The following is a 13,199-nucleotide window of genomic DNA, read 5'->3' on the forward strand; positions in this document are numbered from 1 at the left end:
TCTCTATGTCCCTCTCTCTCCCTCTCCCTTCCTTTCTTTCTGACAAGCCAGACCAGTGGAGCGAGGCCTCCTCTCATACAGAACGTGTAAATGTTGCACATTACACTCAATTATTACTTTACGGTTTCCCCATTCTGACCTACTGACGCTTAACACAAGTATTTCTTTATTGATTCCCCTTTCTGACCTACTGACGCTTTACACTCAATTATTTATTTACTGTTTCCCCGTTCTGACCTACTGACACTTTAGGTCATAAAAATGCAATACTGTAAGAGAGAACAATTTTGAAAGAAAGAAGAGAAGCTTGTAATTTTAATTTTATTAGAAATGTGATTTTGTATTTTTTTTTAACTGGACATGCTCCACACACTTCATTACTTTTCAATAGGTTTTACAAATACGTAGTCAGATAGCCAGGCACTGTTTCTTTTTTGTTCACATTTTTCCCTTTTTAGATTTGTCAAGACATAAAAGCGGACATCATCAATCTATTTAATAACGTACATTAACTTGCCATTTCATTTGGTCAGCACTCACATTATTTTATTATTTTAGTAATACAGAGGTTAATGGAAAAGCAGCGTTGAGTTCACATCACAAATGACCTCACAATATAAAATAAAAAAACTAAAGAACTGTTCAGTTTTACAGCAACCACTTCTGATGTATTTATTCAGAGAACTGATGGCGGCTGAAAGGACTACTAGATCCTTTGGCATTTTGTTTTGAGTAGATTCCTTTCTGCAGCTTGAGGTGCTATATTATACTAGTATATCGCTGAAGCATTTTACAAAACAGGACACAGTCCTCAGAGATAATTTAGTTTTTTTATGATTTAGTCTCAACCACTGTTTTATCCATTATGGATATCATCTTGGGTGGATGACTACTGTGTGGCATACTCCCCTGGGGATACTTTACTCCCCATTTAATGGATTTGGATGTGTACAACTTAGCTGTACCTTTGTTTGACCGGGAGGATAGCTGCTGGAAATGGATGGGGGTCATCGATGGTATCTCACTATAGGGCCTCTTGCAGCCTGAGAGACTAGTTTCCCAAATAAATGTATTACAATCCCTACCATGGATAGTATTGGGTATTCCGTTATTGTACTCCTCTATGGGAACTTTGTAATATTTAGAATAGCCATGGAGTGGTCTTGGTGTCTCGGAACAATTGGTTATCAATATACAGTTTATCGACGACAAGATACACTACGCCGTTCTGCAATGTCCTTCGGGAACTGATCATTCATGCCTATTTTCGTGCCAGTGAGTCTTCCACCTAGGCTTTTAGCATTTATTATATTTTGGAAGAATGCAAATTTGGCAATGATTGGGTGATTATATCTCTGTCCTCTCTGTCCTAAACGGTATACACGTTAGAGTTTGATTTTGTTAACAGTATCGCCTGGGATCTGTAGCTCTTCAATAAATAATTATTTCACCTCACTTTCAGGATCTTCACCCTCTTTTTCTTTGATACCAGTAAGTACCAGATTTGCTCTCATAGATCTAGTCTGTATTTCAAGTAAGGCTTGTCTCAGAAACATGTTCTCCTTTTTAACTTCTTTAACGTCCGTTTCAATTGTATTGACTGTATATTTTAGCTTGTTTGTATCTTTCTCCGTTGTCGCAGCTTTTACGTCACTCATCTCGAGGCTCGCCTTCAACTCCTTTATATCTTTACTGACTAGTTCAAGTATACCCAGTTTATCATTTATCGACTTTAGCAAGTCGGTTTCTACACTTACCATTCCCGGTGCATATATCGTCTGTGTCCGTCAAGGAGTCTCATATTCTTTTGGGGATTGGTACTCCATGCTTACTCTCCGACATGTTTTGGTGTTGATTGTATTGGTGATATTGGTCAATACATTTCTCTAGCCTTATAATTTGTTTTGTGTTGTTATCCAGATTGAAGGTTATTGTCCATGAGAACAGTATGTGGAGTGAAGTGCTAATATTTAATCAAACTTACAGATATTGAATATTACGTGTTTATCTTGAAGCATTCTGCACCTCTGTGTTCAGTCCACCATGACACCTCTCTATTTTTACTGAGAGACACTTTGTTTTAGTCTGGAGTTACAGTATTAAAGTATGAGCAAAGTGGGCCGAGGACAGTGGCAGCCTTTGGTTAGCTGGTAACACAGATCAGGGCCTCACCTCACACAAGGAAACAAAGATCACTCACTAGACCTTCACCAGTTTGGAATTCACATATAATAGAAACGACACTGCAACAGAGTTTGAACGCATTCCAAATATTCTTTTACAACACAACACAGGATGTTCAAACTGGCATGCTCAAAATCAGTAATGACCATAGTCTTTTTTTGTCAACATCGTTATAATTTTTTGGGTCAACTCAATGAAGACAGGAAAGGCAAAAACAACAAAAATATGATGGCGTACAATTATCCTGCATTGTTGGAATTGTTTCTTTCATCCAGTCTTTTCTTTTTAAACTGGAATACCTTTAAAAAAACAACAACATAAAAACAATTACATAACTTAAAATCCTCCTTGAAATAAAAGACTGATTACTCTCATCCTGGTGGCTCTGCAACTTCCTGAAGCATTGAGAGCAATGTCCCTTACTGATGAGAATACTGGCAGACTACAACCTTGCATCACACACACCTGAACAGATTCTTTCAATTGGATTGCATGTCAGTCCGGTCGGCTCAAGATAAGATAAGAAAGAAAAAGAGAGAGAGAGAGAGAGAGAGAGAATAAAACTGCAATGCAAACAACGAGAAGGGAGGAGAAGCCTCATCCCGCATCATGTCCTCTCCGGTCTCTGCCAGGGGGGAAGTGTTGGCCTTGTCTGTCATGGCCGACAAGATGGAACATAGCCATTATACTGTATCTGTTCTGTTGGGCCCCTGAGGGTCCCTCTCTGCATCTCTGTGTGGTCTTCTCTCTTTCCTTTATTATGACTATTCCCTGGGAAATCCTTTAGTGATCCTCACAATATGTCCCATGTCCATTTTCTTCCTCTATTTCCCATTTCATTCCACTGCATAAGAACATTTTCACCCGCCACGAGGTGACCATCCAGAACAACGACGAAGGCCTTCCTCTCCTAGATGACATGGTTGCTGTAGCTGATGTATGTCTGCTTTGTGGCGAAAGCTGAAAGAGAAGAAGAAGCGAACAACACAGACAAGGCCAGCGGTACGTCACAGTTACTACAGTACTGTATACACTGGGCAAAATAAGTAGTGTTCACCTCCTATCCCCTGTCTGTCTACTGGGTAATAAGGCTTCAACCATCCATTTGTCTCCCCAGACCTCCACCTCCTATCCCCTGTCTGTCTACTGGGTAATAAGGCTTCAACCATCCATTTGTCTCCCCAGATCTCCACCTCCTATCCCCTGTCTGTCTACTGGGTAATAAGGCTTCAACCATCCATTTGTCTCCCCAGATCTCCACCTCCTATCCCCTGTCTGTCTACTGGGTAATAAGGCTTCGACCATCCATTTGTTTCCCCAGACCTCCACCTCCTATCCCCTGTCTGTCTACTGGGTAATAAGGCTTCGACCATCCATTTGTCTCCCCAGACCTCCACCTCCTATCCCCTGTCTGTCTACTGGGTAATAAGGCTTCAACCATCCATTTGTCTCCCCAGATCTCCACCTCCTATCCCCTGTCTGTCTACTGGGTAATAAGGCTTCAACCATCCATTTGTCTCCCCAGATCTCCACCTCCTATCCCCTGTCTGTCTACTGGGTAATAAGGCTTCGACCATCCAGTTGTCTCCCCAGACCTCCACCTCCTATCCCCTGTCTGTCTACTGGGTAATAAGGCTTCGACCATCCATTTGTTTCCCCAGACCTCCACCTCCTATCCCCTGTCTGTCTACTGGGTAATAAGGCTTCGACCATCCATTTGTTTCCCCAGACCGTGATGGTTGATCCGCTGACCTGGAGTGGGTAAATTCTACCGTCCCTGCTACTAATGTCGGCTGGTCAGGGAGACAGGAATTTTTCAATTACATCATGCTATGTGTCCACACTGGCAATGACCCTGACAATGACAAATGGTGCTTATTTAAATACCTGTGCATTGTTTATTTTTTAAACTTTATTTAACTAGGCAAGTCAGTTAATAAAAAAAATCTTATTAACGGCCTACCCCGGCCAAACCCTAACATGGGCGACGATCGGATGCTTGTTATTGAATCTCTGTCTTTACACTTCTCATGTATTGTTTTACTGTGTGGCTTAATGTAGCTGTTGTTGTTAAACCAAATCAATGTATTTTAGGATATAGGCCTATATGTCGATGTTCTGTAATGCAGCATCCTTATAGACATTTATTCATCAAATATTTACAATGTTGCATTCTATATAAACCCACGTATATTGTCCACAATGTATTTTTTGGGGGACGTCACTATAGTTTTGTTATTGGTGGAAGAAATACAGCAGGAGCTAAATAATCCCAAAATACTGTAGCTCTCAGGGAACAGTGAATCACATTGATATGCGTGCGTCATTAAGACTTGTTGACAGACTGACTCAGACCTCTCTTTTTTGTCTCTGGGAGGCAAGCCGGTCAGCTGTGTGACTGTTTTGGCCATCACCTGAGTAATTTCTGCTGAGTCAATGGTTGAACTCATTATTTACCACAGATGTATAAAGCCTGAGTCTGTCCCAGCAACCACCTAGAATTTTGATTGCTAATGAAATTAGAGTGAGATGGACTTAGACAGTGAGAATTTCAGCTGGTTTAGAAACGAAAGTCATTTGCATCTCAATTAATTACACTTGGCTTTGAACACTTTGAACAGTGCCACAAATCTGAGCCAAACAGTGAAAAAAGGAAACTTAGATTCCGCATCACCATATTGAGCACAAGTGTTTATCTGTGAGAATCAACTCAGTGCATTGAAATGAGACAATAAAACATGGTTGTTGTAGACGGTGTATAACAAGAATTTAAATGGATCTAATACATTAAATAAAACACAATAGGTCCATTATAATAAGGTAGCTGGTGTAATAGTACTGATGCCCTCCTTTGTGACCTACACACACAGTGGAGAATTTGAGCATATCGGGGAATGTTTTAAGATCTCCCCCAACTCACAAATAGACTTAAAATGAAAAAAATGGCAGCCAATTTCCTAAATCCATCGAAGTGTAAAATAACAACGGCGCGAGGTGGCTTGTAAATAATGAATTGGATACTGTGCTTTCTACCTTCTACCTCTTAGACCAATTTATTTATGTGATTTACAGTGCCTGAAGGACGAAATTAATCTTAGAAACATTAAACACAAACACAAGGATCCACTCAGCTAATTCTAGCATGTACAGTATATAGCATACATACTGCAAGTCTTCACCTTTTAACTCACCTTGTGTTTCCAGGCTCTCAGACAGCTCAGTCTTGGCCTCTCCATTGGGACGTAGGCTGGCTTTGGGGTTGAACTTGTTGGACATGGTGGTGGCAGTGACCATGGCCTTAAGGCTACGCGTGCGTTTGGGCACGTTCTGCTCCGGGTGCCTGAGGATCACGTAGACCTTGGGCAAGTAGAGCATCCCCAGAGAGACAGAGGCACTCAGACTCACGGAGATGGTCAGCGTGGTGGTCTGGATGTACATCTGTAAAGTAACGTCAAGGAGATTGAGTTAGACATATGGCTCAAAATGATTTTAAGGGTAACGATGGGGTTAGGGTTAATGTAACCACCATCCAGAATCTGCTGGCTGTATTCCCTGCCCAAAGGCAATAAAGAGCACTAAGTAACACGGGCGGATCCAGAGCCAGAATTCTAAATATTGTCACGGGTCTGGGTCGAATCTGATATTATTGTGACAGGTCTCAGGTCATTTTAACTGACTTGTTCGGAAAGGACCCATACAGATCCGAACGCAACTGATGCAGTAGAGAGCGAGAGAAATTGTATAATGTATGCGTCTGCTCTTTGCTATTCCCGAGAGTGGCATTTATCAATTGTTGTTGTTGTTGTTGTTGGCCAATCATAAGTCATCACAGTGGCAATAGGCTACGGTCATATAGCCTCAGTGTGGGGCAAAAGTAAGGAGATATCTAATCAATGGAAGATGGAATTAAAAGATAAAGGACAAGGGCAGGCTACAACGACCAAGAGTCAACAAGGTAGGCTGCTACTTAATATTCTGCATGCAGCCTCAATTAGCCTAGCTAGCTAGCTAGTTAACTAGCTTCTCCTGGGTTGCTGCAGTCAGTATAGGAACAATATAAACATATTGGATGTTAGTCTACTACAGCGCGAGTCGACTTGGTTGGTTGCCGTCTCTCGTCTCTCCCTCACTCCTCCCTGTTCCCCTTGTCACCCCCTCACTTTCCCAGTAGCCTACACACACACACAGCACGACCCCTGCTAGAGCGTCACCTCTCTCTACCTCCTCTTACAGTAGCCTAAACACACAGCACGACCCCTGCTAGTGTCACCTCTCTCTACCTCCACTTACAGTAGCCTAAACACACAGCACGACCCCTGCTAGAGTGTCACCTCTCTCTACCTCCACATACAGTAGCCTAAACACACAGCACGACCCCTGCTAGAGTGTCACCTCTCTCTACCTCCACTTACAGTAGCCTAAACACACAGCACGACGCCTGCTAGAGTGTCACCTCTCTCTACCTCCACATACAGTAGCCTAAACACACAGCACGACCCCTGCTAGAGTGTCACCTCTCTCTACCTCCTCTTACAGTAGCCTAAACACACAGCACGACCCCTGCTAGAGCGTCACCTCTCTCTACCTCCACTTACAGTAGCTTAAACACACAGCACGACCCCTGCTAGTGTCACCTCTCTCTACCTCCACTTACAGTAGCCTAAACACACAGCGCGACCCCTGCTAGAGCGTCACCTCTCTCTACCTCCTCTTACAGTAGCCTAAACACACAGCGCGACCCCTGCTAGAGCGTCACCTCTCTCTACCTCCTCTTACAGTAGCCTAAACACACAGCACGACCCCTGCTAGAGCGTCACCTCTCTCTACCTCCACTTACAGTAGCCTAAACACACAGCACGACCCCTGCTAGAGTGTCACCTCTCTCTACCTCCACTTACAGTAGCCTAAACACACAGCACGACCCCTGCTAGTGTCACCTCTCTCTACCTCCACTTACAGTAGCCTAAACACACAGCACGACCCCTGCTAGATTGTCACCTCTCTCTACCTCCACTTACAGTAGCTTAAACACACAGCACAACCCCTGCTAGAGCGTCACCTCTCTCTACCTCCTCTTACAGTAGCCTAAACACACAGCACGACCCCTGCTAGAGCGTCACCTCTCTCTACCTCCTCTTACAGTAGCTTAAACACACAGCACGACCCCTGCAAGTGTCACCTCTCTCTACCTCCACTTACAGTAGCCTAAACACACAGTGCGACCCCTGCTAGAGCGTCACCTCTCTCTACCTCCTCTTACAGTAGCCTAAACACACAGCACGACCCCTGCTAGAGGGTCACCTCTCTCTACCTCCTCTTACAGTAGCCTAAACACACAGCACGACCCCTGCTAGAGCGTCACCTCTCTCTACCTCCACTTACAGTAGCATAAACACACAGCACGACCCCTGCTAGTGTCACCTCTCTCTACCTCCACTTACAGTAGCCTAAACACACAGCACGACCCCTGCTAGAGCGTCACCTCTCTCTACCTCATCTTACAGTAGCCTAAACACACAGCACGACCCCTACTAGAGCATCACCTCTCTCTACCTCCTCTTACAGTAGCTTAAACACACAGCACGACCCCTGCTAGATTGTCACCTCTCTCTACCTCCTCTTACAGTAGCTTAAACACACAGCACGACCCCTGCTAGAGTGTCACCTCTCTCTACCTCCTCTTACAGTAGCCTAAACACACAGCACGACCCCTGCTAGTGTCACCCCTCTCTACCTCCTCTTACAGTAGCTTAAACACACAGCACGACCCCTGCTAGTGTCACCTCTCTCTTCCTCCACTTACACTAGCCTAAACACAATACGACCCCTGCTAGTGTCACCTCTCTCTACCTCCACTTACAGTAGCTTAAACACACAGCACGACCCCTGCTAGTGTCACCTCTCTCTACCTCCACTTACAGTAGCCTAAACACACAGCACGACCCCTGCTAGTGTCACCTCTCTCTACCTCCACTTACAGTAGCCTAAACACACAGCACGACCCATGCTAGAGCGTCACTTCTCTCTACCTCCTCTTACAGTAGCCTAAACACACAGCACGACCCATGCTAGAGTGTCACCTCTCTCTACCTCCTCTTACAGTAGCCTAAACACACAGCACAGCCCCTGATTGGGTGTCACCTCTCTCTACCTCCTTTCCCCCACACTTTATCCGGTCCATTTAATAAAGTAGCTTAAAAATGTACTTTTCTGCTGCTTCTTTCACTCGGATCGGATGTGGAGCGGATATGGAATGGGTCTAGTTGTCCTCAGGTTGGTAAAAAAAATACAAATATAATAATAACAAATTGTGCATATCGGGTCCGGATGGGAAAGTCCCAGGTCTATTTTGGAACGGGTCCAACATTTTGGACTCGTGAAGGCCTCTATTCTACATGTTCATCCCTGGTGGTTTACTATAGATGTTAATGTTCATCCCTGGTGGTTTACTGTAGATGTTAATGTTCATCCTGGCTAAATTCCCAATCTGGCCCTCAAACCATCATGGTCACCTAATAATCCCCAGTTTACAATTGGCTAATTCATCCACCTCCTCTCCCCTGTAACTATTCCCCAGGTCGTTGCTGCAAATGAGAACGTGTTCTCAGTCAACTTACCTGGTAAAATAACGGTAAAATAAAATAAAAAAATCCCTGGTGGTTTACTGTAGATGTTAATGTTCATCCCTGGTGGTTTGCTATAGATGTCAATGTTCATCCCTGGTGGTTTACTGTAGATGTTAATGTTCATCCCTGGTGGTTTACTGTAGATGTTAATGTTCATCCCTGGTGGTTTACTGTAGATGTCAATGTTCATCCCTGGTGGTTTACTGTAGATGTTAATGTTCATACCTGGTGGTTTACTGTAGATGTTAATGTCCATCCCTGATGGTTTGCTATAGATGTTAATGTTCATCCCTGGTGGTTTACTGTAGATGTTAATGTTCATCCCTGGTGGTTTACTGTAGATGTTAATGTTCATCCCTGGTGGATTACTGTAGATGTTAATGTTCATCCCTGGTGGATTACTGTAGATGTTAATGTTCATCCCTGGTGGTTTACTGTAGATGTTAATGTTCATCCCTGGTGGTTTACTGTAGATGTTAATGTTCATCCCTGGTGGTTTACTGTAGATGTTAATGTTCATCCCTGGTGGTTTACTGTAGATGTTAATGTTCATCCCTGGTGGATTACTATAGATGTTAATGTTCATCCCTGATGGTTTGCTATAGATGTTAATGTTCATCCCTGGTGGTTTACTGTAGATGTTAATGTTCATCCCTGGTGGTTTACTGTAGATGTTAATGTTCATCCCTGGTGGTTTACTGTAGATGTTAATGTTCATCCCAGGTGGATTACTGTAGATGTTAATGTTCATCCCTGGTGGTTTACTGTAGATGTTAATGTTCATCCCTGGTGGTTTACTGTATATGTTAATGTTCATCCCTGGTGGTTTACTGTAGATGTTAATGTTCATCCCTGGTGGTTTGCTATAGATGTTAAAGTCCATCCCTGGTGGTTTACTGTAGATGTTAATGTTCATCCCTGGTGGTTTACTGTAGATGTTAATGTTCATCCCTGGTGGTTTACTGTAGATGTTAATGTTCATCCCTGGTGGTTTCCTGTAGATGTTAATGTTCATCCCTGGTGGTTTACTGTAGATGTTAATGTTCATCCCTGGTGGTTTACTGTAGATGTTAATGTTCATCCCTGGTGGTTTACTGTAGATGTCAATGTTCATCCCTGGTGGTTTACTGTAGATGTTAATGTTCATCCCTGGTGGTTTGCTATATATGTTAATGTTCATCCCTGGTGGTTTACTGTAGATGTTAATGTTCACGTCAAGCCTTGTTGACTACTAAGGTTTAAATACTTCTGTCAGTTTGTCCTTGCCGTATGTCATTCATGAAGAGATGGACAAGGTTTGTGAAGGACAAAACTGATATCATTGAATCCATGTCAAATTCTTGCTCTTCACCAATGTTACTGTATAAGAACTGACATCATAGAATCCATGACAAACCCTTGCTCTTCACCAATGTTACTGTGTAAGAACTGACATCATAGAATCCATGACAACGCCTTGCTCTTCCCCAATGTTACTGTGTAAGAACTGACATCATAGAATCCATGACAAAGCCTTGCTCTTCACCAATGTTACTGTGTAAGAACTGACATCATAGAATCCATGACAAAGCCTTACTCTTCACCAATGTTACTGTGTAAGAAGCACATTTACTCGAGCATATAAACCATGCATGTGGCGTATCACTATGATTAGTTACAATGCACATTAGACAAGTAAATTATTACTTAAGGTAATCTGTTGGTAGGAGGGCAGAGCACAAAGGCTAGTCAATAACACTGTTTATTAAATCAACATCCTTTCTTCATAAGACCCCACCTTACTCCCCACCACCACAATGCATCAGACCAAGACACTTTTATTGCATTTTTTGCAGTGCTAGTTTTAACATGGACCTCATGGCAATTTCAAAACACCAGTCTATTTTGACTCCATACATGCTGCTCTATACAAAGGAAACAACCTCATGAAATATTTGTCCATGGCTGAACATTGGGAATCACGGGGGAGGGCCTTGCTGATCAGCAGTCTAACTCACTCCACTTGAAGTGTTTGCTAAGCAGAGCTGCGTTAATTAGGCTAGCTTATTGAGAACATTAAAGGGGAAGGACAGGCTTGTAGGAATTGTAATGTCTACATTGTTAGAAATACTGATCACCTGACCTGATCAGGGGAAAGTAGTTAAAGGTTGGGATGATATAAAATGGTTTAGACCAAGGTGAATCCACAGCATGATACTGGATTACCCAACCCAAAACAAACAATAGTGATAGTGATAGTGATCCCAATAGTGTGTTAACCTGTAAATATTGGATTTGACTAAGAGATCACCATTATAATACAAATCTGCTCGGTTTGACCAGACCTTTCTCTCTAGCCAGCTATCTAACCCAGAAAATAAAATCCCTGCTGTTGCTTCATCAACATAGTGTACCTTCCCCAGACGTGACCCGCTGCTAGTGGATCTGTGTTGTTATTGTCTCTCTCTCTCTCATAGGGGATGGTGGATGCAGGGTTGAATGAGCAGAGGCCAGCAGTGGTAGAGTCTCTCACAGACATTGACTATCCCTTTGAGCATGGTGAAGTTATTAATTACACTTTGGATGGTGTTTCAATACACCCAGTCACTACAAAGATACAGGCTTCCTTTCTAACTCAGTTGCCGGAGAGGAAGGAAACCGCTCAGGGATTTCACCATGAGGCGAATGGTGACTTTAAAACAGTTACAGAGTTTAATGACTGTGATAGGAGAAAACTGAGGATGGATCAACAACTTCGTAGTTACTCCACAATACTAAACTAAAGACAGGGTGAAAAGAAGGTTGCCTGAACAGAATAAAAAATATTCCAGAACATGCATCCTGTTTGCAATAAGGCACTAAAATAAAGCTGCAAAAAAGGACAAATACAACACAACACATGACTACCACCCACATATTTTCAGGCATGGTGGTGGCTGCATCATGTTATGGGTTTGCTTGTCATCAGCAAGGACTAGGGAGTTTTTTTTCTGTTGATAAAAAGAAATGGAATAGAGCTAAGCACAGGCAAAATCCTGAAGGAAAACCGAATTCAGTTTGCTTTCCAGCAGACACTCGGAGACAAATTCTCATTTCAGCAGGACAATGACTTAAAACACAAGGTCAAAAATACACAATGGTTGCTTACCAAGAAAACATTAAATGTTCCTGAGAGGCCTAGTTTGTCACGCCCTGACCTTAGTTCCTTGTTTATGTCTCTATTTTGGTTTGGTCAGGGCGTGAGTTGGGGTGGGCATTCTATGTTTTGTTCTATTCGTTGTATTTCTAGCTGTTTGGCCTGGTATGGTTCCCAATCAGAGGCAGCTGTCAATCGTTGTCTCTGATTGATAACCATACTTAGGTAGCCTGTTCCCACCTGTGTTTGTGGGTAGTTGTTTTCTGTTATGTGTATTGCACCTTGCAGAACTGTTCGTTTGTCGTTTTGTTCAAGTGTTCGTATTTATTAAAAGGACCATGAATACTTACCAAGCTGCACCTTGGTCCTCTTCTCCTTCTCCCGACGACGTTCGTTACATAGTTGCAGTTTTGACTTAAAATCATCTTGAAAATCTATGGCAAGATCTAGCAATGATCAACAACCAATTTGAATGAGCTTGAAGATTTGTTATAAGAATAATGTGCAAATATTATCTGGAGGATCAGGAGAAGGTCTGTATGGAGGAGTGGGCCAAAATCCATGCTGCAGTGTGTGCAAATCTGGTCAAGAAGTACAGGAAACGTATGATCTGTCACGATCGTCGTATGGTGGAAGAGAGGAGGACCAAGCGCAGCGTGGTTAGAATACATTCTTCTCGTTTAATGACACGAAACGAATAACACTTTACAAACTAACAAAACAACAAACCGACGAACGTGAAGCTATATAAACAATGTGCTAAGATGCAACATAGACATAGACAATCACCCACGAACTACGTAATGAATATGGCTGCCTAAATATGGTTCCAAATCAGAGACAACGATAGACAGCTGTCTCTAATTGAGAACCAATCTAGGCAACCATAGACATACATACACCTAGACTAGACACTGCCCCAAGAACATACAAAACCCCTAGACAATACAAAACACATACATCCCCCATGTCACACCCTGACCAAACTAAAATAATAAAGAAAACAAAGATAACTAAGGCCAGGGCGTGACATGATCTCTGTAGTTAATTACTTAAAAATCATACAATGTGATTTTCTGGATTTTGTTTTAGATTCCGTCTCTCACGGTTGTAGTGTACCTATGATAAAAAATTACAGACCTCTACATGCTTTGTAAGTAGGAAAACCTGCAAAATCGGCAGTGTATCAAATACTTGTTCTCCCCACTGTACGTAAATTCGATATTTCTGTATTTCATTATCAATAAATTTGCAAAGATTTCTAAAAACGTGTT

General features: G+C 42.6%; 1 protein-coding gene across 4 annotated transcripts in view; it reads right to left on the reverse strand.

Annotated features, from left to right (window-relative positions):
* Nucleotides 1–307: 307 nt before the first annotated feature.
* LOC129851445 (metabotropic glutamate receptor 4-like) overlaps nt 308–13,199 on the reverse strand; it is a 326,145-nt gene continuing 313,253 nt past the window's right edge. For 2 of the 4 annotated variants that reach the window (XM_055917990.1, XM_055917992.1), the window contains 2 exons: nt 5,364–5,622; nt 308–3,144 (listed from right to left, as the gene is read on the reverse strand). In XM_055917990.1, the coding sequence (XP_055773965.1) occupies nt 3,095–3,144; nt 5,364–5,622 (309 nt within the window). In that variant the 3' untranslated portion in view covers nt 308–3,094. The remainder of the gene's footprint in view (nt 3,145–5,363; nt 5,623–13,199) is intronic. The other 2 variants (XM_055917991.1, XM_055917993.1) reach the window with 1 other exon arrangement.

Source organism: Salvelinus fontinalis, chromosome 3, assembly GCF_029448725.1.
Source record: "Salvelinus fontinalis isolate EN_2023a chromosome 3, ASM2944872v1, whole genome shotgun sequence".
In the NCBI taxonomy this organism is placed as follows: Eukaryota; Metazoa; Chordata; class Actinopteri; order Salmoniformes; family Salmonidae; genus Salvelinus; species Salvelinus fontinalis.